This window comes from Glandiceps talaboti, chromosome 15, assembly GCF_964340395.1.
Source record: "Glandiceps talaboti chromosome 15, keGlaTala1.1, whole genome shotgun sequence".
In the NCBI taxonomy this organism is placed as follows: domain Eukaryota; kingdom Metazoa; phylum Hemichordata; class Enteropneusta; family Spengelidae; genus Glandiceps; species Glandiceps talaboti.
In genome coordinates, this window is record NC_135563.1 from 20,706,784 (window position 1) to 20,731,104 (window position 24,321).

The 24,321-nt window shown below is 37.1% G+C and overlaps 2 protein-coding genes and 1 long non-coding RNA gene across 3 annotated transcripts; all 3 read left to right on the forward strand.

The window, feature by feature from the left end:
* Nucleotides 1–1,859: 1,859 nt before the first annotated feature.
* On the forward strand, nucleotides 1,860–4,530 carry LOC144446328 (galactosylceramide sulfotransferase-like). The gene is made up of 2 exons (XM_078136074.1): nucleotides 1,860–2,005; nucleotides 3,450–4,530. Exons 1-2 carry the CDS (start codon nucleotides 1,860–1,862, stop codon nucleotides 4,528–4,530), a joined length of 1,227 nt encoding a protein of 408 aa, XP_077992200.1.
* Nucleotides 4,531–9,388: 4,858 nt separating this feature from the next.
* Nucleotides 9,389–11,732, forward strand: LOC144446121 (uncharacterized). The gene is made up of 3 exons (XR_013481958.1): nucleotides 9,389–9,529; nucleotides 10,478–10,595; nucleotides 10,922–11,732. It is a non-coding gene; the product is annotated as an uncharacterized LOC144446121 (long non-coding RNA).
* Nucleotides 11,733–12,288: 556 nt separating this feature from the next.
* On the forward strand, nucleotides 12,289–23,998 carry LOC144446116 (WD repeat-containing protein 91-like). The gene is made up of 16 exons (XM_078135828.1): nucleotides 12,289–12,411; nucleotides 13,527–13,681; nucleotides 14,119–14,228; nucleotides 15,201–15,323; nucleotides 16,391–16,473; nucleotides 16,941–17,044; nucleotides 17,445–17,796; nucleotides 18,555–18,804; nucleotides 19,361–19,496; nucleotides 20,163–20,259; nucleotides 21,015–21,109; nucleotides 21,492–21,657; nucleotides 22,207–22,315; nucleotides 22,716–22,828; nucleotides 23,178–23,375; nucleotides 23,727–23,998. The coding sequence occupies exons 1-16, from the start codon at nucleotides 12,289–12,291 to the stop codon at nucleotides 23,883–23,885; spliced, it is 2,373 nt and encodes a 790-aa protein (XP_077991954.1). The 3' UTR covers nucleotides 23,886–23,998.
* Nucleotides 23,999–24,321: the final 323 nt, after the last annotated feature.

The window sequence follows — 24,321 nt, forward strand, 5'->3', positions numbered from 1 at the left end:
GATGGAGATTTGTCCATAGTCATTGGTCTTGTAATGTTTTAGTGTTTCCCATTGTAAGTCATGCAGTTTATCTGTAACTCTAGCTTTAGATTTTGTCATTTTGAGCAACGAAGTATATTGCGCAACGTTGTATTTTCTAAAGTGATGTCTTGTTATTTTGATGGTGGGGATCCCAGATATTTGCGTAGTACTCCAATTTTGTTCCGGCGGACTAGGGTTTTGTGGGCAGTTTCTTTGATGGCGTTGTCACAAGAGCTGGTGTTTCTTCCGATGATGCTTAGCACTTTACTAATATTAGCTTTATTGACGACATGGCAAAGAACTTTTGTTTGTATACATGCAATTTGTTGACGTGTATCATGGTCTATCACTATGTCTTATTCGTATTTCATATAACGTAACACAATAAGGACTGCTGGTACCTCGCACAGATTACACGTGTCCATACCATTGATCCAACCTCAAAAAAAGTACAAGTGAATTTGCTTCAATGAAATACATCACGCAAAGACAAATTTAGGTAAAAACAATGACAACTGGTACAAAAATAACAGCGGGTGCCTTCCATGTAGGTTCAGTCAGTGTTTTTATTACTAGTATGCTTACATCTGAGGAAGTTACATTTGTATAATGTAACAGTAACAGTCATACCATATGTTATAACTGTGCAGTGTTCTGTCGGTAAAGGGATTCATGGAACCCGCGGGCTCCAGTAGTGTCTACAGTAACAGTCATACCCTATGTTATAACTGTGGAGTGGTCTGTCGGTAAAGGGATTCATGGGACCCCGGGCTCCAGTAGTGTCTAGGCTTTGATAAGTTGTGGACACTACTTACATTCTATGTCTTGGCATGGTGAACCGTAGTTCATTCCATACTTCAAGCAAGCAAGCAAGCAAGCAAGCAAAACAAACAAACAAACAAACAAACTCGTCGGTGTTTTTCACGGGTTCTGTACAGTGAGACCAAGGCATGTCATAAACACGCGTCGTCTGCCCTAATTAGACATCTTGTTGTGGAAGTGCCACCTACTAACATGGCACGACACAAATAACAGTCTGAAATGATGTGAACGTATTGGTATGTGACCTAAATTCATGTGAAGAAAGGCCAAATAGGGTAATGATAACAGTAATTAAAATATTATCAAATGTTTCTCACAGTTCAAGGTTTCTGATAATTAAATTAATCTTGTGGGATTATTTTGCAGTGCAACTTCCTGATCAACGAAACTTCCTACATCCGTTAAAATAAAGTACGAAACCTTTAAACGGGAAGACCGTGAAAGCATCAGGACGATCAAAGACCTATTGCACATACGAAAACGTTTAGGGGTAAGTTACTGTACTAACTTACAAATATGCCCCCATAATGATCATAAGTCAATTACATGTACGTGTAATGGTTCGGTCAAGCTAATAATTCTACGATCGAAGATCAAATTCCTCCTCCTCCTCCTCAACGACGACGACGACGACGACGACGGCAACAACAACAACAACAACAACAACAACAACAACAACAACAACAACAACAACCCAAATTCCTCACCTAGCCGTAAACATTTCTCTTAGATGTATATGTTTGTCTTAAACGACTCCTATCATTGTCCATATTGTGACATAAGGATAAATGTGAGTGTCTATGTTTTCATGCTTTAAATTTGGATATGTAAGTACAGAAATATAATGTATAACAATCACAAACGTAGTCAAAATATTATCATGGGTCCTCAATATTAATAAAACGGGTCAAGACAAAAAACCACAACAGATCCTATTAAAACAAGACTACACCTATACATGGCATTAATAGCGTACTTTAACCATTTCTAACTTCCCCGGCTCTCTCTTTTAGACCATGAAGGCTGATAGTATTGTTTTGAGAATCACAAAGCTTATATGTAATACCTTCACACATCGAAGGAAACTGTCGCTGGCCTGTATTTACGTGTCTGTATTCATCGTTGGAATGTATTACTATAACCGTCATCAAGCCACACACGAGTAAGTACATGTCAATATTACAACAGAATCTCATTTACATACGGTAGATGCAATGCTCCCAAACTATAAAACATGTAGTTACCTGTTGACATACAGACAAATACCCATCCCGTCCCAATAATATTTGTACAGAACGACAATGATAGGCTGTAACACATCTAAAAGACCTTGTGCACTGCCCCCCCCAAAAAAAAAAAAGAAAGAAAGAAAAGAAAACAGAAAAGAAAAAAAGACATTTCAAGCCGAGTTTCAGTCGCGCTTACATTCACAAACACACACATATATATACACACACAACAATACCATTGTGATATTAACATTCACAAACATGAGTTTTGAACGGTAATTACTAAATTATGTAACGAAAATGTTAATTTTCATATTGTAATTGTCGTAAGACAAGTTCATATTGATAATATGTAATCAGATTATTTTCCATGTCATGTTTGTAAATGTTGATATATTTGTATGAGTGTGTTTGGTTGATTTGTTTGTTTGTTTGTTTACATAACCAAGTAAAGGCTAAGTCCATGTGAGTGATTAGATGTGTATTGGTCTCGTCTTCCATAGTAAGGTACGCCTTGATAGGGCGCCCTCAGACATCGACCGGTACGCGGTGAGGGCAGTGACACGACGTATCTCACAGTCTTGTATAATTGGTCTATTAATCTTTCAGAATTAGACAGCGAATGGTGATTTGTTTACATCGAAAATTACGTCAATCAATGACATCCGTCACACTTAAAATACAGCGTTTTCTAGAAATTTGAAAAATGACAAGTTTGACAGTGGTGGCGCTCGACGAATACGACCACTGCTGTCGCGTTCTACAACTAAAGTCAGAATTTTGTGTCTCTGTATTATTCGCCATCAGTAATATGATTTCCAAATCTTTATAACGAACACAGTCTCATACTCAGTCACAGTCGTCTAAAGCTGCAGCTAAGGGAAACAAGCTACCAGGAAACTAAGATAGACACAAACTTATACTGTTGATGCATATGCTAGATTCTACAAAAGGGCGATGGCCGTATGTTGCTTGTTATTTACATAATTATACAATTGAAATATGTATATGCTAATAATTCTTAGCGTAGTTAGCGTTGCATGAGCATTTCAGAGGAGAGAGAGAGAGAGAGAGAGAGAGAGAGAGAGAGAGAGAGAGAGAGAGAGAGTGTGTGTGTGTGTGTGTGTGTGTGTGTGTGTGTGTGTGTGTGTGTGTGTGTGACAGAGACAGAGAGGGAGGAATATCCCTCCTGATCAGTTAGAAATGGCGCGGTGCTATTGAGTTGATTGAATTGAACACGACGTACTGTTTAAAAGTGTTTCATGCAGCTAGAGAAGACAGACAGACAGATTTATATTGCCACCCTAGACATTGGTATTGAGGTTATCTAACTGAATTATTGAAAATTGCTGAACTGCTGTTGTCTTTTCATTTTAGTCATTTAACAACATCATCGCTTCGGAAACTGCTTTCTGGATACAGCCGTAGTCTAGGTTGGCAATCACCATGTGGACCGAAGACAAAAGTGGTATTCTTGAAGACTTATAAGACCGCGAGTACCACGGTGTCAGCAATATTGATGAGATATGGTTATTATAATAATCTCTCCTTTGCTCTACCTCTTAGCTCACCTGTTTTCTCATACGTCAACCGGTTCAACAGAAAGATGAAAAAAACACCACCACTGCTTACAAACTCTAGTCACAAAGATAATGCTAGTTACGATATCCTTGCAAGTCACGTACCTTTTGATAAGTCAGAAATCGCAGCAGTTATCCCAGCTGCCATTTACGTCACAATACTTCGTTACCCTGTTTCACAGTTTGAATCTACATTCGGATTTATGCGATTCGGAACAAGGAAACCTCTCGTACAAGACCGGGGACAACAAGATGCACTAGAAGTTTTCCTGTCTAATCCTTCCAAATATTATGAACAAGAGAGGCCGTACTTTAGGACCTTACTGAAAAATCGACAGATTTTTGACGTTGGATTAGACACGCCAGACATGTCTAACGAAACTAAGATTCAGGAAGTCATACAAATGGCGGAGGAAGAATTCGACCTAGTTATGATTTCTGAATATTTCGATGAATCGCTCATTCTCCTGAAAAAACTTTTGTGTTGGAGTTTTGAAGATATACTTTACCTTCCACAAAACAAAAGACAACAGAATTTGAAATATGAATTAAGTGACTGGAAGAAAGAACGGATATTAGAATGGAACGCAGCTGATTATGAACTGTATAATCGAATGAATGCCACATTTTGGAGGAAAGTTAAGGAGTACGGTCCTCTGTTTAAATATGATTTGGCGAAATTTCGTGACATGTTGGCGGGAGTCCGTGCGGAATGCCTTGACGAGGGACATTACAAAGTAACGTATCGTGCACGCCGAAATGACACGATGTTGAAAGGAAATGCCACTCAGCGCTGTTCTTTTCTTAATTGGGATGCAGATGTTGGAACTCTTGTGTTGCGCAAGAGACAGAACAGCTCACAACACATTAACCTTTGACTTTTTAAGATCGTTCACAACAAGGTTTCAATTGTTGCTGTCAAAGTATTATGTATATGTCTGCTGCTTGGTGTGAATATGGAAGACATTTTATCTACACTTCGTGGCGGCTGCATCTTCAGCAAATATTGGTGATGAAATATTTATACTTACAACAACATTTTTTTTTTTAAATTTAAAGGGCGACAGTTAACGAGAGCGCAGCCGTAGAATTGGTCTAGTTTCTTTTGTGATGGAAAAGTTGTCAGTTTTGAGGTGAGCACAAATTTAGCAGTGCGCGAAAAACAGGCTATTATTGCGACTACAATATATGTATTCTGACGACAGACAATTTTACTTATACTAGTTAGCTTGTAGAAGAGCAAAGGGTCAGGTACCAGAATTTAAAGGGATACATTAGTGTTATACCTAAAGTCACTCGATGATTGTCTGGGCCGGGAACATGAAGAGTAAAATTGTCATATAAGACTTCCACTATTACAATATCGTAATTTATTCCCACTCCCAGTGTGATGGTTTCCAAGCTTATACAAGACTCGCACTTGCCCCCACCCCCTACATGCAACTTAAAGATATTCCAATAACTTTAATATATGATAATAACTTTCGATTTCTTTACAAGTTAGACTCATCAATATTTATTCTTATTTATTTATTTAGTATCTCAAAATATAACATTCCATACTCGACTGAACAGAAAAGTTATGCATATACTGCCTTGCCATAGATTCTAATAGGAACATCCGGGATATTTGCCAGCAATTGAGGCTTATATTGCCCACGACTCTTGTTATTAAAGTTGCGAAAAGTAGTAGCTCGTCAAAAATGTTGACTGTGCAAGATAACCTTACTGTAACACTTTATCCGAATGAAAATCTGAATTACAAAAGTTAATATACATTCCTCATCATATAAATATGCATGCTGCATGTAATGTGATAACTTTACAGCCATAATATTGATGTTTACGCCCTAAGATGGCCACCCTTCACATGTCAGGCAAAATACCACACAAGCAGTATGAGGGCGTCTGCTCCGTCATATGTGCGCCGTCGCAAGTCCTATAATGCTATGTCTTTCGCATATGACTCAAGCAGAAGCCTTTGTTACCATGGAATCCATGCGGATGGGGTTCGGAATTCGTTATTCGCAACCCCCAATCACCTTGATTCTAAGCAAATATTTAATATGTTACTCAACATTCCTCACACACACACACACACACACACACACACACACACACACACACACACACACACACACACACACACATGCACACACACACACACACACACACACACACACACACACACACACACACACACACACACACACACACACACACACACACACAGGCCTAAAGTTCGGTTAAAATATATACTGTCGTGACAAAGTAGATAGAACTGGTAAATTATACACAAAAGTAACGTTTATGTATTGATATGCATGTTGTAATGTCAGTTATTTCAACGATTTCTGTCAAATAACTAGACAAGACAGGGAACAATTTTGTTGTCAGTAAAGAAAAAGAAGTTTCAGAGAACTAAAAATAATCAAAATTATTCGGGGCAAGGATAAAGTTTTGCTTTGGGTGTCTGAAATTAAATGAATTGTTATTCATCAACTACGCCAATTAAAATGAATACTAAAATATATAGCGGCCAACCTTTTGATAGATGAAAATTCTCTTCTAAGATGTGACCTCAAAGATGGCGGTGGGTGCACTGAAGCAAGTGAGGTGTGTTGCTGCACAATTGCCATTATAACTATTTTTTGACATGTTGTCTTGATAATAGTTGACTGCAAACAAGGAATGCATGAGGTTCTCGACTCTTGACAGGCACTTTGCTTCTGACAGTCGTTACGTGAACGATTAGACCCTTGCAATGTGTTAAATACTGTATCTTTGGTGACTTTTTATGACTTCGTATGTTAACAGTGTCTTAGGTAAGATATACATTATACACTTCGATGCAGTGTGTTTGGCTAGTTGTAAGCATGACTACAGCACAATTCGTGTGGTTTGTTCTTCCGAGGATGTTCAATATGTCTGGCTTCCATGCACATCATTCAAATCTCAATCATCTGACATCAAATTGTGAGTAGTTCTGAATATCAGAAAGTTGTATTCTGTCATCCGGGACCGTATCACGCCATCTCCTGCCTCTCATAGTTGTAATGACCTCAAATTCTCTTGCAGACCAACTTCTTTCATTTGATCGTGTATCAAATATTATCAAAAATGGTTATTTCTTTGTGAAGAATGGCAGGCATCAACTTTCTAAATCAATACAGTAACAGATTCAGCTAGTCTAGGAATAGTAACATTACTACATTGTATTGTGATCCTTTGAATGAGTGGATAATAAGTGGCAGGAAAATGTTGTCACAAGACTTCATAACTATTTCTAGATCAATCTGAAGGTGTCACCCAGATTCTCCATAGTCGTATACATACGCATTCCAATAGCAATGTGTCCAACAAATGTGTCATACCGATGACAGATAGGGTCATACTACATAGTGGACCTTGACTTTTCACATTGATTTTATATTTAGTCGAAACTCACGACAGTGATACGATTTCCCTACATACTCTTTTATTCCGGTATAAATCACATTATACATAAACTACTGTACCATAGGTTGCATTTGCAATTCTTTGGAAACGTCTCCTCCTCTATCGAGATATCGATGTATCTAACCTTTACAACGGTATGGATCACTCGGTAAGAATTGGAGGTTTGGTTATGTGATGACGGTTCTAATACTCCCAAAATATCCACATCAGATATCATAGTACATTTGTACTGTGGGTGGTACTGTGGGTGGTACTTCCATGATTAATAGACGAAGAATAAAATGGATTGTCTTCCTGAAAGTCTTGCTGCCTGCTGGAAAGTGGATTTGGCGTCATGGAGTGACGAATGACGAATTCTCTTTTTCTAAACAATTGTCTTGAGCATTGGATATTGTCCTTGTCAGGCTGAGGGGTGCCAGACGTAAACATGGTAAAGAAAGTGTCGAGAACATTGTTTGTCCTTCTCTCCTTGATAAAAATTAATTTGAAACTACACTCCAAAATAACAAATTTCACAGTTTCTAATAAGTGACTATACTTGCTTCATTTCATTCAGCCCTATATTTAGGTAAATCATAGAAGGTGTAAGACTGTATTTGCATAAAGTTGGGATATGATAAATCTAGTATTACTATACGTGTGGTCGTTTCTGCGATCGATGTCTCTCCCCCATGCACAAAACGACCACACGTATCGTTTAAGACTACTATGGTAATGACGGGAAGATTTGGAATGATAAACTCATATTTCCATGGTGTAGATAACAATGCCGGGGGAGGGTGGAGGGGGGACGATGAGAAAGCAGAGACAATTGTAGTTTCAATTATTTCAAACTCTTATTTTATTTAGTAGAATCACAATTCCGTTGGGTATGCTCTGGGGTATGCGAAGAACTGTGTCGGAAAAGTGGTTTCATATTTGCCAGCTCTGCGCCACTGGGGGCGCTCTTACAGTTCTGTTTTACGTCATACCAAAGTATTGGTGAAAGTTGAATTTTTGGGGAACATTTCATTATCATAAGAATTGACTTCGTTGTGTAAAATTGTGAAAGACAATCATTAATGATTGTTTTCAATAAAAAAATTACATACAAGGGATATTTGTGTGTGTGTGTGTATGTATGTATGTATGTATGTATGTATGTATGTATGTATGTATGTATGTATGTATGTATGTATGTATGTATGTATGTATGTATGTATGTATGTATGTGTGTGTGTGTGTATGTATGTATGTATGTATGTATGTATGTATGTATGTATGTATATGTATTTATGTATGTATGTATGTATGTATGTATGTATGTATGTATGTATGTATATGTATTTATGTATATATGTGTGTATGTATGTATGTATGTATGTATGTATGTATGTATGTATGTATGTGTGTGTGTGTGTATGTATGTATGTATGTATGTATGTATGTGTGTGTGTGTATGTATGTATGTATGTATGTATGTATGTATGTATGTATGTATGTATGTATGTATGTGTGTGTGTGTGTGTGTGTATGTTTGTATGTATGTATGTATGTATGTATGTATGTATGTATGTATGTAATAAATGCCGTCCGGGTAAATACACGCCGACGTAGGAGGCGTGTATTGCCAGGATGGCATTTATCTTGTACCCCGGCTAATAATGCGATGGTGTCATATTCTTTCCAGGAAAAACTCCATACACTCATTGTTTATGTTTTGATTTTCGATGAGACACTTTGACGCCAACGTGACTTCCAATCGAAGCTGACACGTGTCAACAAACTGGATACACGCCTGTGTCAACATTCAATGTCATACACGTATATCGCTATGTTGCACGACGAAAATAGCAATTACATCCCAATGGACAGAGTATTTCATACCACTATGTATTTGCTTGATATTATTACGCAGGACATTCATACTACAAACTACTCAATGCAATCACATCCATCATGTGTATGCACCTAGTGATATGAAATTTAATCGCCACTGATAAAACAAAACATGGCTACTGACATCAAAAATACAACTTTCAGCGAAATTGTTTATCTGTGTCGAGCGTAAAGAAACAGCATATTAATTACATACAAATGAAATACACCATTCAAACTTTTGAAATGTCGTGTATTACGAAGCAATAGTAGTACCGTCTACCTCTCGCAAGTCGTCGTCGTCATTGTACAAGTTTCAGCCTATGGACTAGATACATATATGCGTAGATAAAATTTAGTGCAGAACAACGCCCACGACCCACAACAATGGTAAGATTGTTCTAAATAAACAGTCTGTGACAATAGTCACACTCACGAGACTTTCGTTTCTCGACCTACAGTCATTAAATCAACTGTAGACGTACAGACATATCTACGTTGCTATACATCCTCTTGAATTGTACAACACGTCTGTTAAGCCAAACTGTATAATCGTTGAAGGTAAGTTACTGAGGTATTTGCCAAAGATGCGTCAAATTTCACGAACGACGTCATTTGTCAATGTAGTGTTGAAAAGACAGAAGGGTGACCTTGGAGAGGAGAGAATTAGAACACTTTATAGGTAGTGAAATATGACCTGCAAACGGTACTCCAAAGACTACAATACTTTCACTCAATAGTACCTTGCTGCATTCAATAGAATAGTCATGTTTGCACTCGATTTGTTCAAACAAGCAAGTACGATGGTGTTTAGCAGACAACCGTTTGTTAGCCCGTTTGTTTTCCTCCATTTAGTATATCTGTCAGCTCATAGCTTACTAGTTTTGTATATTCCGAATTGTCAAATTCGATTGCCATAAGTTTACTTCAGTACAGTGATTGGTATTCAATACGTATCAACACAAAGGAGTGGAATACTAGTTCTTATTATCCTCACTATTAGAGCTATTTCATACATATATTATATATTGTCTAGTAATATTGTCCGACAGCAGCTTGTGAATTTGATGACCGAGAAACGAAACTCGGCAGAGGCGGAAACGATTCCAATGAATTGCATTTATGTGTATATTCTAGTTTATGGTTTATGTAACGTGGACATGCTATACTTTTTTGTTTAATATCACCTAGGCCAGTTCGAATGTGTTTGCAAAATTTTGAACGTCTAAGTTGTATGTACAATTGTTGTATAATGATGCAACATAGTTTTATACGTTGAATGAGTAATTACTGCAAAACCACACGTATGTAAGGAATGAACTTTGACATTACTGGCAGAGTGAAAAATATATGTCTGCATTCTTTTTGCTAATTGGAAATGTACATTTTGGGACATTTTGCATATTTTTGTTGACTTGCGCAGCTTTAATTTTGATGGCTAATATAATTGCACTTAGAATAACAATTCTCCCAACTCACTTTGATGAAAATTTGTAATGTTCTTTTCAGATACGAAATACCAGTTTCCACATTCACTCAAACACTTCCTGCAGTGAGGGTCTTGTGACCGGATCGGACAAAATTTACAGTATTCACATACTCTTTGTAGAGGGCGTCCTTTGCAAAAGTGAGTCGGGTAATATATTGCTGAGTTATATGTAGTAGCGCATAGATTTTTGTGTTTTCTTCAAATGGCCAAAACTATATTAGAAACGGTAAATGTTTACTCCGTCACAACACTAGATCATTTCCTTATCAGAGCTTACAAATGAAATCTATCGCAGCTTTTTCTCGCATTATATCGTTATATCGTTTTTTTCTTGTTTTATTAAATTGTTGGTACGTTTATGCTCTATACCTCATTGGACTGTCATTGCACTCCCTCATCCCTCCCCAGTCCCGGACCAATAACAATAACAATTACATTAATCTAAAATTGTTAGTTTCTTTCAGACTTCGGAGTCGTACAAGGAATTCTGACGTCATACAATGGGTAATTGTGATTGGTTGTGGTCTATTTTCTGGTTACTGGTCTTGCTAATCATTGGTTGGCCTGTTGCTGGTTTGTTCGCCTGGTTTTATGTCTTGTGTCTTCCATTCAGCGCATGCGTGGATATGTGCAAGGATCTGAGCGACCTGTTATTACGACTTGTACAACTTCCAAAACTATGTGCTGAGAACATGATGGCACAAAAATCACTCTGCTGACCAACTTTATAGACATTCTTAGCAAATAGACGCCGCTTACTTATGTTTTATAATGGCAATTTTTAAGCTTTCGCACACCAAGCTTTCGCACACCATCTACGGATAATATTGACCACAAATTAACAGATACAATTATAAGTAATCGGCCAATTTGTAGTGAATATATCTTTGGTTAATCTGCGTTCTGCACATAGGGCTGTTAGTTTACTTAAATACAAAATACAACAACAACAAATGCAAACCGAGACTCTATAATTCGTTCTATATCTAATGAAATCTCTACACAAGGATATTAACCGTGCTACCAGAGTCGTATTCTAGATGTGCCTGATGTAGATTTAGCAAATCTATGGCATATATGGTATGTTTCTGGTTCTGATGCGATTCAACTTTTAATTTAATTGAATCATTTAAACTTATGCCTTCTGAGCTAGCTGTCAGAATTCCAAGATAACGCCATGTTATGTCTCAGCAACTTGGCTTTATGTAATGCTATCTGTATTGTCGTGGTATCGGTAGTGTACTGTGGATGTAACCATTAGCAATCTTTCTGAATAAAACATATATCATAAATCAGTCTAACTATTCACTTATGAATGACCTTGTGACCTCTTTCAAATCCGGGATGATGCTTTCGTTGTGCATGGAATATGGAGAGAGAGAGAGAGAGAGAGAGAGAGAGAGAGAGAGAGAGAGAGAGAGAGAGAGAGAGAGAGAGAGAGAGAGAGAGAGAGAGAGAGAGAGAGAGAGAGAGAGAGAGAGAGAGAGAGAGAGAGAGAGAGAGAGAGGGAGGGAGGGAGGGGAGGGAGGGAGGAGGGAGGAGGGAGGGAGGAGGAGAGAGAGAGAGAGAGAGAGAGAGAGAGAGAGAGAGAGAGAGAGAGAGAGAGAGAGAGAGAGAGAGAGAGAGAGAGAGAGAGGAGAGAGAGAGAGAGAGAGAGAGAGAGAGAGAGAGGAGAGAGAGAGAGAGAGAGAGAGAGAGAGAGAGAATATAGTCTTTGTTGGAAGGTATGTTCCTGTCGATTCTTGACGTCTTTCTTTAATCCCCTCTATAAAAACAAAATATTTGTTGACATGCCAAATGGGGGCGCTACTTCAAAACATTGACTATCAAAATGGCGACGGCCACAGGGCGAATGGATGAACTTGTGAAGGATTATTTGCTGTACAGAGGTTTCACAGGCACCTTGAAAAACTTTGAAGCAGACGTAAAGTCTGATAGAGACAAGTATTTCAGGGTAAGTACTCATATGAGGACATGGAATACTGGGGGTGCTGTACATCACCCCAAAACAGCCACGTTCAAATCGAGGAAATTTAAGACACGGTGATTCCCATTGAAACTCGATCACACAGCTGCAAATCCAGCATCACAGATCAGACAAAACACTGTCCGATTATATAAAGATATTTTGACGTCACGATGACATTATATAGTGATAGGCTGTAGGTTTTTCGCTTGATAGACTTCAACATGAACACTATGCATATCCCCTTCCCAGAATCCACGCCCATCCTCTCCCCCCACCCTCACCCCATACAGTTACCAATACATGCTATCGAGGATCTATGATTAGGATGAAACTCCATAGTGTAAACTTAATATGTGTTATCCGCGATTGATGGTCACTATGATATACGAGTGTTGATTGGTAAGTGATTTTAGGAGCGTAGTCAAGAATTTAGGATATGGGCTAATGAAAATTGAGAGACGGCCATAGAACAGGTGTCTGAAAAACTTGAACAACTTTGTTCAAGTGAACGGGTTGCTGCAAGAATTGTAATGTTGCTATTGTTAGTTTTGATTTTTGAGGTGTATTTGTTTTTAATATTTTCGGGGGTTTTTTCATTCCATGGTGTAAACGCATAACTAACTTTGTGTTTATTAAACCCTGGAACAAAAACAAAGCTAAAAAAACAACAACAAAAAACAAAAAATCAACAACACAAAAATAAACTAACACTATTAGCAACTATTGCAACTAATGAGGGGGCAATATTATTACAGGAAAGAAGCCTATATTCTCAAAGTCAATGAGTCCTTTACAGAGTGATGTGATCATTTTATTGTAGATACCTGTGGTATAATATAGCAGGTGCTAACAGAGAAATAGTTTAAGCCATAGACCATGGAGTTCATTTCAGTCCAGGGTTTATAACTTTCTCTATAATATTATCACAAGTATAGCCAAGGTAGAGTTTACCTTTATCTAAATCAGTGATTTTCACTCATTGCATTGCTTCACACATGACCTCAATCTACATACGTGACAACCAGTATTAGTGTTTGTATATCAACAATACAGAACTATTACAGACTCGGTAACATCTAGAGTTATACATTTGTTTACAGGCTGACAAGATTGTGGAGTATTTGTATAACTTTATCATGGTTTACGACTTGGATGGCTTGAAGAAATACTGGAGATACTTAGACAAAAGAATATTTACCAGATTAGAATATACTCAGAGTGCTACAATCAAAAAATTTGAAGTTAGTTTGTTGCGGTAAGTAGACACCAGAACTTGGACTCTGTTTCCAGTAGTCTTGGTTATATCCAGATTTGCTTTGTTAGGGGCTATGCCACTGCCACCTCAGAAAGTCTCACGAAATAGTAAACAGTGACTTCCACTTTCAGTTAGGATGAATGATCATCGTAAAGTGTATTGCCAAGAATGGGATTCCAAGTGTAATCCCAGGCAATTCAAGCTCCTGTGCTACATGTGAGATTAAGTGCTAATGCAACACTGATTACATAATAAGGCAAGACTGAAGCATAGAGGATACAAGTAACTCGCATCAATGAATACAATACAGACAGAGCATGATCAGTAGAATATCGTACTGCCAATTCAAGACTACTTTCCGTTATACATTATGTACGCCTGTATCATTGTTTTGTGTTAGGTTCTAAAAGTCACCACTTTAATGTGTTTGGTTGTAGATTATATGTGATACATGCTCTGCAGAATGGAAGGTCAGATAAGGTCAATGAATTCTTTGACAAGATGGTTGTTGAATTCCAGGGTCAACCAGAATGGAAAGAATGGTTTGGTAAGTGCAGTACCTGACATCATAGGATTTATACATTGTGTGCAGACACTATGACATCATAGGATTTATACATTGTATGTAGACACTATGACATCATAGGATTTATACATTGTATGTAGACACTATGACATCATAGGATTTATACACTGTGTGCAGACACTATGACATCATACTTTCATAGGATTTATACATTGTGTGCAGACACTATGACATCATAGGATTTATACATTGTATGTAGACACTATGACATCATAGGATTTATACACTGTGTGCAGACACTATGACATCATAGGATTTATACACTGTGTGCAGACACTATGACATCATAGGATTTATACACTGTGTGCAGACACTATGACATCATAGGATTTATACACTGTATGTAGACACTATGACATCATAGGATTTATACACTGTATGTAGACACTATGACATCATAGGATTTATACATTGTGTGCAGATACTATGACATCATAGGATTTATACATTGTGTGCAGACACTATGACATCATAGGATTTATACATTGTATGTAGACACTAGGGGGGGGGGGGTGTAGATGCAAGATGCAATGTCTAGCCTGTATTTCAATAACTTTGAAATTGAACATTTAGATTCATGAGTTAAATACGATACTGTGTATCTCGGCTGCAAAGTGAAATCAAGGTCAATGCCACATTTTGATGCCATGTCTTAGACTTAGTCCATGGTCTGAAAATGATATCCTTGGTATGGCCATGAACTTGTGAAACTGTTTATAGCCATACTCCTTGCTCCATCTGTAGTTTGACACTGATCTTGGTAGTTATAAAGCTGTTCTATCTGCCACCTCCCTCCCCAACTGTAGGCTGACACCACAGATAGTAGTTATAAACTTTACAGATCTATTATGTGTTAATTCTCTTCTGACAGGAATGTTTTATGTAATATTGTAATTTAGAATTTTAATATTAAAATTTGAAATTATTTTTCAGCACTTCCATTCATCAAGAATCCGGAACAGAATGTGATGTTTGAGATGTATTTTACCAAGATGTGGCAGGATACATTAAGTATTTCTTTACAGAATTTCTTCAGCATAATATTCCAATCAATGCATATCCTTTGTTATGTCTAAGGTGGTGTTAGTTTTGACAAATTCAGACAGACACAAACTAAAACTATTATTGTTATGGCCTGCAGTAGGTTACATAAATACAGGACTGTAAGTGATAGCAGTGCCTTGGTTATCATGTATTGTGGATATAATCACCCTGTTATCAAGATAATGTAGACACTGGAATCCCCCAAAATTTAACTACTGTAAGTCAGCACAAACCCTGTGTGGTTCTTAGACCCATAGACTAGTACCATAGAAATATGCAAACTAAATTAGACACAAAGTAAAACTATTATTGTTGCATAAAGAATATTACATAAATGGGTAATAGCAGTGTGTTGGTGATATTGATATACTTGCCTTATAATCAAGATAGTGCAATCTCTGGAAGTCCCAAAAATGTACTCTGAAAGTCTACACAAATAACAGTCTGGATGGATCTTCCTTTTTTACTAAACTGTTCTACTTCGTGTGTGATCATATCAATGCCCACTACTGTATCAGTCTTAACATGTCACAATTACTAGTTTTACTTCATTTCTGTCAAACAGTGCATTTAGTAATCTCATTAGAGTAGTAGACACCCAGCTTGTGTATCTACAATCAGCCTGTCAGAGTTCAAAACAGACTATGTGTCAAAATGGTTAGAAGAATACACATTTCCTCTAATTCTTAGTTTGTGGCTGTCATAGTCGACTCAAGGTTGTTCATTGCCAAACAATGAAGTTCATGTTCCATGTAAAGTTCTGATATCCCAAGTGTATTCAGATTTACTTTTAATGCTGCTTCCAACATTCATACATTGTGAATCTTTGATACACAACAGATACAGTTACTGTAAGTAAAATAAAACCAGGTTGCAAGTCACTTATTTCCTGTCAGGGCAAAGTCACCCTGTTCCTTTACTCTTTGCCAAAAGAATGCTTCTTGATATCAAGAGTTATTTAGAGGTCAATAGAACCATTACTGATAGATGTAACTGAAAAGTCATGTTCACATGTTTATTTGCAAATTTTTGAATGATAACTTTAATTTGTTATATTAATCTCCTTAACTTGTCTGTACCTCTTCCAATCTTGTTGAGTTTTGATGAAGAACAACTCAAACACAAAACATTAGAAGATGAAAACAAGGTATTGAAACAACAGGTAAGAGGAAAACTTGAAAGTGACAACAAAATAAAGTTAGACCAGTATATATGGCAGCAAAACTCTATCCCTTTATAGTATGAAGATTGCATTGCATGCAAGAACCAATGCTAAAATTACAGTATGGATCAGACTGGTTATTTTTTCTTATTTTTTACATATTTTTTCAGGCTCAGTGAAATGATACACATGTTCATGTATCATTTATGACCTAGTTATAAAGCCAATCAAAAACCTTCTCTTTTAAAACTCTCACTTTGACCAATCATATGAGATAACATTTGCATTTACCATAGCAGGATTTTATGGATTTGTAAACACATACAGTAAAGTGGACCAAGTGATATCAGCATTACCTATCATATGTATGTGTTGATGCATTAAACCTAACCCAAATCAGAAACATTTCAAAAACACATATTTAGAGAGAGATAGATTCACTGTTTGAATATAATTTCTTCTCCTAGATTTCTGTGTTGCAAAGGATAGATTTGGAAAAGAGCAGTTCAGAAACCAAGATGTTATTCGGTTCTATTAAAGAGATCAATGAAGACTTTGCTGACATTCCAAAGTAAGTTAGTGTTCATATTAACATTCCAAAGTAAGTTAGTGTTCATATTAACATTCCAAAGTAAGTTAGTGTTCATATTAAAGTAAGTTAGTGTTCGTATTAAAGTAAGTTAGTGTTCGTATTAAAGTAAGTTAGTGTTCATATTAACATTCCAAAGTAATTTAGTGGCCTGACATGATATACCATACCATACAGAGTAAGCAGCATCGTGGATTGCATGCTACTCATGGAGTTAAGGAAGTTAGGTGGTTGTACCATTACAGCTATGTGATGACAAAGGTTATAATTGTACAAATTAAGCTATAGATATGTGGGTGGGGGCTTATATGAACATATGCAGTATTATAAGACCAAATACTAGTTAGTACATGAATTGAGAATTAATCCAATTGTATTACAGGGCAAGTATGCAGAAGGAAACACAGCCTAAAACTAACAAATATATCGACAAGTTGAAAGCTCCATTGTCAGCACCACTTCAAAGAAAGAAAATACCGTCCAGTGCAGCTACATCCATAAATACTTCAACATCCTCAACATTAGCATCTAACTCTAAACTAAGTACTAGTATTCCATCAACAAAGAAACTATTACCAACTACATCAGCTGTCAGGAAAGATGATGTCTCTTCAACTCAGGCCAAGACTAAAGATGGTGGGATGAAGAGTTCTAAGCAAACAGTATCCCAGCAACCAGCTTCACAAACACTACCACAACAACAGCAATCACAGCAATCACAGCAGCAACAACAGGTACATATTTTAAAATTCAAATAATCCCTTTGTAAAGATTAAACATGTACATCATAAAAGTACATCTTTTCTTTTAGTCACCAAGTAGTGTGCTCTCGTCCAAGAAAATTGTTGTGGGTCAGAATGACAAAAATGTGGCTTTCTTGTGAGGAATAGGGATAGTTGATCACTAAGTATTGATGCCGCTGAATCACAAGAAATTGTGTGTCAGTTCTCTCTTTTCAAATTGGCTGTTGTCCACTCTAAGAGTGTAGTGTTCTCCCCACAATATAATGGTATAGTCGTGGTCTGACCACTCCCCACAATATAATGGTACAGTCATGGTCTGACCACTCCCCACAATATAATGGTATGGTCATGGTCTAACCACTCCCCCACAATATAATGGTATAGTCGTGGTCTAACCTCTCCCCTACAAATTAATGATCCATTCATAAGAAATGTCCCTAGTAAAAGAGTGCATTGTCATATACAGCACTTCTTCTAGTTCTAAAGTCATTACAGACCAGAAACCACTACAGTAACTGTACTCTGAAATTGTCTGGGGTGACACTCACAATGATAGTATGTTACAATTGATCAAGTATACCAGTAAGTACAGAGTCAATAGTAAAACAAATATGTCCAAAATATTATAACAATTATCCATTAACTTTGTACTGAAGATGATTACCTCAAAATGAAAAAGAAATGTTGTTTCATTTGATTATTTTCAACAAATACATTTGGTTATGATTATGCAATTTATTTCTCTGTAGTGGAGTGTACCAAAACAAAAACAACGCCAGTTCCAAGAACATGATAAAATCAGAAAAGAGTTGTTTTCCAAGGGAAGTGCACCAGCAAGGCAAAGTGAACCAAATCCAACCAACATACAAACAACTGAGTATGGTACTACTGATGATAGCATTGATCTAGGTGGTGCACTGGAGAAAGATACAAAGAGAGTAACAAACACACAAACAGACTATGGTATATCTGGAAATACAGCTAGTGTTTGGCGGTCTAGTACAACCAGTAATAATGTACAAGGTATGAAAATCATATATTGCTGTTGTTGCTATCTCACGCTCTCACTAGCTCTCTCCCTCTCCTTTTGTCTGTCTGTCTGTCTGTCTGTCTGTCTGTCTGTCTGTCTGTCTGTCTGTCTGTCTCTTTCTCTCTCGCTGTCTGTCTGTCTCCATCTCTCTGTCTCACATCACTGTCTCATTCTCTTTGTCCATCTGTCTGTCTCTGTCTCACTCTCTATCTGTCTCTTTCTCTGTCTATGCATCACTCCCCCCCCCCTCTCTCTCTCTCTCTCTCTCTCTCTCTCTCTCTCTCTCTCTCTCTCTCTCTCTCTCTCTCTCTCTCTCTCTCTCTCTCTCTCTCTCTCTCTCTCTCTCTCTCTCTCTCTCTCTCTCTCTCTCTCTCTCTCTCTCTCGTCTTTGTCTCTCTGTTTTAGTCATAGTAGTCAGTCGTGCCCTAATACCATTGGCGCCAGGTTATTACATCTGATGAACTATAACAGTATAACTAGTAAATCTTAATATGAATTCACTATAATATTACAATTTGTCTGCAGATGAGTTTGACACAGTCCAACCTTTCATTGTACTCAGCCAGGAAGAATACATTGAACACCATTCCTCTATCACACAGTGTAGATTTTCAACATCTGGTACATCAGTAGCTAGTGCTGATACAGATGGTGTTGTCAAGTAAGTTAAAAGAAGCAACACATGTTCCTTTTTTGGCCAAAATATGTATTATTGTTATCAGAAACACACTTCCTGTTTTTTTAAGAGTGTGGGAAGAGAAGGGGACAGGGATTGTCTCTTGGGGGAAGGTATGGTTTGGAAATTCTTAGGAGAGTGGTGTGCATGCATGGTGTTTTGAGGAGTATGTGATGGGTTATGATAAGATAGAGGTTGTGGTTGGGCTAAGAAGTTCTTTGATGAGGTAATGTGCTTGAAAACTGCTTTAAGTCGGGGGTTTACTTAGAGACCTTTAGGGCATGTCAATGTGTGGAGACTCATAGGGAGAAAGAAGGTCTTCAAACTCTTAAGAGAGATGAGGTATGTGATGGGAGGCTTCAAGGCTCTTTTGAAGATGGGTTTAAGACTAAGAGGAGGGGTAAACTTGATGATACTTAGGGGAGGGGTAAGATTGATGATACTTAGGTGAGGGGTAAACTTGATGATACATAGGGGAGGGGTAAGATTGATGATACTTAGGGGAGGGGAAATCTTGATGATACTTAGGGGAGGGGTAAGCTTGATGATACATAGGGAGGGGTAAACTTGATGATACTTAGGGGAGGGGGATCACCTTATAGACTTTGATGTGATTTGTTATTTCCTATTTTGATCTGTTTACATTCACAGAGTATGGAGTTATTCCCCCTGTACAAGTACCAGTGCCACTATAATGTCCAAATCACCATTGTTGTCATTAGAATGGGTTACAAATGTAGAAAGATGGGTAAGTAATTTAATATCTGGAGAGACAGTAGAATGGGTTACAAATGTAGAAAGATGGGTAAGTAATTTAATATCTAGAAAGACAGTAGAATGGGTTACAAATGTAGAAAGATGGGTAAGTAATTTAATATCTGGAGAGACAGTAGAATGGGTTACAAATGTAGAAAGACGGGTACTAAGTAATTTAATATTTAGAGAGACAGTAGAATGGGTTACAAATGTAGAAAGATGGGTAAGTAATTTAATATCTAGACAGACAGACAGACAGACAGACAGCTGAAGATTAGTAGACATACATAACCAACATAGACCATAACTAACATCTGACAAAACTAACTTCAGGTTTTTTTTTTCACTTGATTAGCTACTCAAATCCCAACTCTCACCCCCTCCTCCTTTGAACATATAAAGTACACACTCTGGTTTGTCTACCAAGACCTGTGTGACTTCTCAAAACAAATGACGTTTCAACTTTGTAATATTTCCTCTGGAAATGTTTACTGACTGAAAAGCTCATTATTTAATAATAAAAAAATTTAAAGTTGCAAAAATGGGATAAAGTAAATTTAATAACATTTAAGTAAATGTAATAACATTTAAGGTGAGAATTAATGTTAAAATTAAAGGAACAATATCTGTTGCTATATTTGTTCTCAATTTGTAGACAGTGTATGGATATTCAGTATATACACACAAGTGTACACACCACACATTTAAAGTGTTTTTACTACATTGTGGTTGTTTTAAATATTTCAGTTGTTGCTAGGCAGCAGTAGCAGTTCTGTGAAATTATTTGACACAGAGGCCAAGAGGACAGTGTATGATATACCTACAGATGCTATGTATCCAAGGTAATGAATTACAGAATCAGAATCAGAATTAATACAGTCACATTCCTTATGTCATTTTTAGTACAATAGTGGTATTATGATTGTTGTATTATCACAGTGAATCAGTATAGCTGCAATTGATCAGAACCCAAATAAAATCCACCACTGTAAAGTGTTTTCTACACTGACAAATATTTTTGGAGACAAGTTTTTTCATTTTATATTGTTTTGTAACAGAGACTTCAGTATGAAAGTTTATGTTGTAGTGAGCTTTATTTTTACTGTTAGACATATATATAGGAATTTTCAATCATGTACTGGTCCTGTTACTTCTGACAACAGCTTGTATTAAAATTTTCTAATGTGGAATATACTATTCTTGGATTCTATTATTTTGTTTTAGAATTGTGTCACTTGCCTGCAATCCAGGTGGTTCTCATTTCATTTCATCGGCCACTAAAGCCAATAGATCAGGTAGTGATGCAGGTGGTAGTGAATATTTAAATTTATCAATAATAATGAGATCAGGTAAACTATGGTATTGGGATCTCAAAGCTATGAAAGTCCTGGTAAGTATGTATATCACTTGCTTTATCATTTCTCTCTCTCTGTCTGTCTGTCTGTCTGTCTGTCTGTCTGTCTGTCTGTCTCTCTCTCTCTCTCTCTCTCTCTCTCTCTCTCTCTCTCTCTCTCTCTCTCTCTTCTAATTTGTTAGATGCATGTTATACATACATGCAAAAATTACGTACACACACACACACACACACATGCACATGTTTTATCAACATTAAGGCACAATCTTAATCATCATTACTGTCATTTTGGTTAATACAGTATTCTAAAGTATTGTCAACGTCTGGTATAGTAATAATCTTTTTCACACTAAATTGTTGACAACTTAGCTAATTTACCTGCTTTCAGGAGAGAACTCTTGGGTTAGTTTGGGTGGCCCTTTTTAGGGTTGGTCAGTTCATGAACAACATAGAAATAAATATGACAGCCTTTATATGTACCATACATCTGTGACAATGCAGTACTATTCTGCTGTCAAATCTGGAATATGCATATAGTTAGATATATAAATAATGATGTCAACTATTACCATGGTTACATTACAGCGGCAACTTCCCCTGGATATGAACACAGTATGTGTAAACTGTACACAGTTTAATCACAATGGTCATTTATTGGTAACGGGTGGATCAGATGGATTTATCAGACTTTATGGTATGTAGCATTTCATAGAATGTCATTGTCAGCATTGACACATACACACATACATACATACATACATACATACATACATACATACATACATACATACATACATACACACACACACACACACATATATATATATATACATACATTCATACATACATACATACATACATACATACATCCATCCATACATACATACACACACATACATACATACATACATACATACACAGACAGACAGACATACATACATACATACATGCATGCATACATACATACATACATATATACATACATACATACACATACATACATACATACATGCGTACACACACACACACACACACACACACACCCACACACACACAGTCTAAGCATTGAAATCAATGTTATGTAATGTTTACAGATATGCAGAGATATGAATGTTTGATGAGTTGGAAAGCCCACAGTGGTGAGATTTACTGTGTACAGTTTAGTCCTGATGAGAACTCGGTCTATAGTATGGGTGGTGATGGCAAGGTAAGTTAACTCAATCTATAGTATGGGTAGTGATGGCAAGGTAAGTTAACTCAATCTATAGTATGGGTAGTGATGGCAAGTGTTTTACACTGTTAGCACTCAAGACTCATGAATATTCAGTGTGCAATTTGAATACATTATTTCTGCTGTCAGACTCCCATGATGCAATAGCCCATGCAGGCACAAGATCAACTTGATGCTTCTCTGAAATTGCAAGTAATTGTAGGTGATGTAACATCATGAAATGACTCTCAAATCTATAGATAATAAAATGTCTCATTCATGGAGTCGCATTCCCCTTTAATTCTCAATTGTTTTGATAGATTTGTAACAATGTTTCCGTCTTTAGTTCATCAATTGGAGCGTACATCGTCTTGGTGACAAGTTGTTTGAGTTGGCAATACATGATGGTGCTACAGGTCCATTTGTGGTATCTGGATATGGTGGCTACAAACAAGTACAAACACCCATGGGTAAACTATTTGCATTTGATGTGGAGGGAAACCATGTGTTGACATGTTCACCCAGTGGAGGAATTATTTACAGGGTAAATATAATGATTTATTATTTATTTATTGTTTGAATCATGTCAGGCTCTAGGCCCATAAATACAAGCTAAAAAAAAGTAATGACAATAAATCAATATAGAATATCCCTCCAATGCCTGAACATAATGCCATTGAAAGATTTTTACAGATTATTAAATGTTTGAATGTTTCACCACCCCATCCCAACTCCCTCTCCCCTCCAACTTAAAGATCCAGTTATTGATCTACTTGATACCCCCCACATTACACAAGTTGAAACAATTACTAAATACTGGATCTTTCAGTCTACCCCCCTCTGGTGACTAAAATGTTGACATGTTTTGCAATGTATTTTTGATTTACTATTCCAGTTATCAGACAAGTCTAGTGGTTTGAAGAAAACGCTGACTTTACTAGGACATCGCACTCCCATTGTTAGCGTAGACTGGAGTACTGCAATGAATTGTGGGATGTGTTTAACAGGATCAATGGATGGCAGAATCAAAGTGACCACACTTCTAACACAATGACCAATGGTTGACCAGATCAAAGTGACCACACATCTCACACAGTGACCAATGGCTGAGTGGATCAAAGTGACCACACATCTCACACACTGACCAATGGTTGATGGATCAAACTGACCACACATCTAACACAGTGACCAATGGCTGACTGGATCAAAGGGACCCCAATACTAAAACAGTAACCAGTAGGCATTGTGAGATCAATGGATGGCTGAATCAAAGTGACCACATTGGAAGCAGAGTTATCTAAGGCCTTTGTGACTGTAGTTAGCAAAAACAAATAACTGTACTATGAAGTGTTGAAATCTCACATTTACTGAAAGGATTTACAGGGTCAATTGAAGGTCAAGTGTCAAAGTTCAAGTTCAGACTACATACAAGTACCATGATGACTAACGTTGTTTGACTTCTAAGTTGTGTAATGGAAGAGAATTAACCA